The sequence below is a fragment of the Cajanus cajan genome, chromosome 3, assembly GCF_000230855.2.
Source record: "Cajanus cajan strain Asha chromosome 3, NIPB_CcT2T_4, whole genome shotgun sequence".
Lineage (NCBI taxonomy): Eukaryota > Viridiplantae > Streptophyta > Magnoliopsida > Fabales > Fabaceae > Cajanus > Cajanus cajan.
The window spans coordinates 65265822-65267407 of NC_138519.1; the positions used below are offsets into that span (position 1 = coordinate 65265822).

The 1586-nt window shown below is 49.2% G+C and overlaps 1 protein-coding gene across 1 annotated transcript; it reads left to right on the forward strand.

Moving 5' to 3' along the window:
• Positions 1-265: 265 nt before the first annotated feature.
• Positions 266-1321, forward strand: LOC109806328 (uncharacterized). The gene has a single exon (XM_083071999.1). It carries the CDS (start codon positions 266-268, stop codon positions 1319-1321), a length of 1056 nt encoding a protein of 351 aa, XP_082928125.1.
• Positions 1322-1586: the final 265 nt, after the last annotated feature.

The following is a 1586-nucleotide window of genomic DNA, read 5'->3' on the forward strand; positions in this document are numbered from 1 at the left end:
GTTCGAGTCTAGTGGACACTCTGTAGGGGTGGTTCCTTTAGGCTTTTGTTGTGTTGAACTCTGAGTTGTGTTGTCTTGGTGTGTTGTTTGTTGTGCTGATTGTTGTGGTGTTGTGCTGTGTTGTTGAATTGTTGTTTGGTTTAGATATTGTATACTAAAGATGTTGTTGCTTTTGTAGACAATGTCTAGAGCCAACGAACAGATAGCTCGGGCCATGGAGATGATGGCCATGGCTATGCAACAGTAAAATGCCTATTTTGCTCGGATGGATGCTGAGAGAGCTGCAGCTGGTACAGCAAGGCCCACTGGGTCACAGGAGAGCCGGGACCTGGCTGAGTTGCGGAAGTGCCATCCTCCTCAATTCAAGGGAGATGCAGATCCAGAGGTGGTTGACCACTGGATTTGTGAGCTTGAGAAGATCTTCACCATGCTGGGATGTTCTCAAGAGAGGAGGCTAGCATACGCGGTGTACATGCTTGTTGGGGAAGCCGAGCATTGGTGGAGGGGCACCCATCATATGCTAACTACCAGAGGGGTGGTTGTTGACTGGGAATGTTTCAAAAGGATGTTCTTGGAGAAATATTTTCCTGAGTGTGTGAGACATGCCAAGGAAGCTAAGTTCATGCGCTTACACCAAGGAGGGATGACCGTTTCCGAGTATGCGATGAAATTCGAGCACCTAGCTCGTTTTTATTCGCAAGGTATAGCCGAGGCCTGGAAGTGTCAGAAGTTTGCTGAGGGACTGAAGTATGATCTGAAGAGGGTGGTGGTGCCAATGGCCATCACGGAGTTTCCAACCTTAGTGGAGAAGGCGAAGGTGGTTGAGCGGTTGGAGGGTGGTAACCGCGGGGTGAAGACTGCTGAGGGGCCATCCGGGTCCAAGAAAGGAGGGAACCAAAGGAAGCCGTATGATAGGCCCCAACCGCAACAAGGAGGTCCTGTCATCAGGCAACCTTCTGGTGCTGCTAGTGGAGGAGGACAGGGTGGAGGTGCTGTCCTTAGATGTTACAGGTGTGGTGGGCCCCATATGATCAGGGATTGTCCCCACACAGAGAACCGGTGTTTCAGGTGCCAGCAGATGGGCCATGTGTCTTTCAACTGCCCCACCAGAAACAGACCGGAGAGGAGTGCTCAGAGGAGTGTTGCACAGAGAGGTGATGCCCAGAGGGGTGACAAACCCACCACAGCTGGTAGGGTCTTTGCTTTGACAGGTGCTGAGGCTTCGACTTCTTCTGATCTTGTGAAGGGGAAGGGCAGAGCTGCTGATAAGGATGTGGTGTTTTTGTTTGATTCTGGAGCTTCTCACTCCTTTATCTCTTAAGCTTGTGTTGCTATGCTGGGTGTACCTATATGTGATTTGGGGTTGAGACTGTTAGTGTTGACGCCCGCTTCTACTTCTATAGTTGCTTCTGAGTTGTGTGCTGGTTGCCCTATTGTTGTGAATGAGAAAAAGTATAAGGTAAACTTGATTTGTTTGCCTTTAGTTGATATTGACATAATCTTAGGAATGGATTGGTTATCTGCCAATCGTATCCTAATAGATTATGCCAATAGGCGATCGATCTTTCCTCAGGAGGAGGATGAGT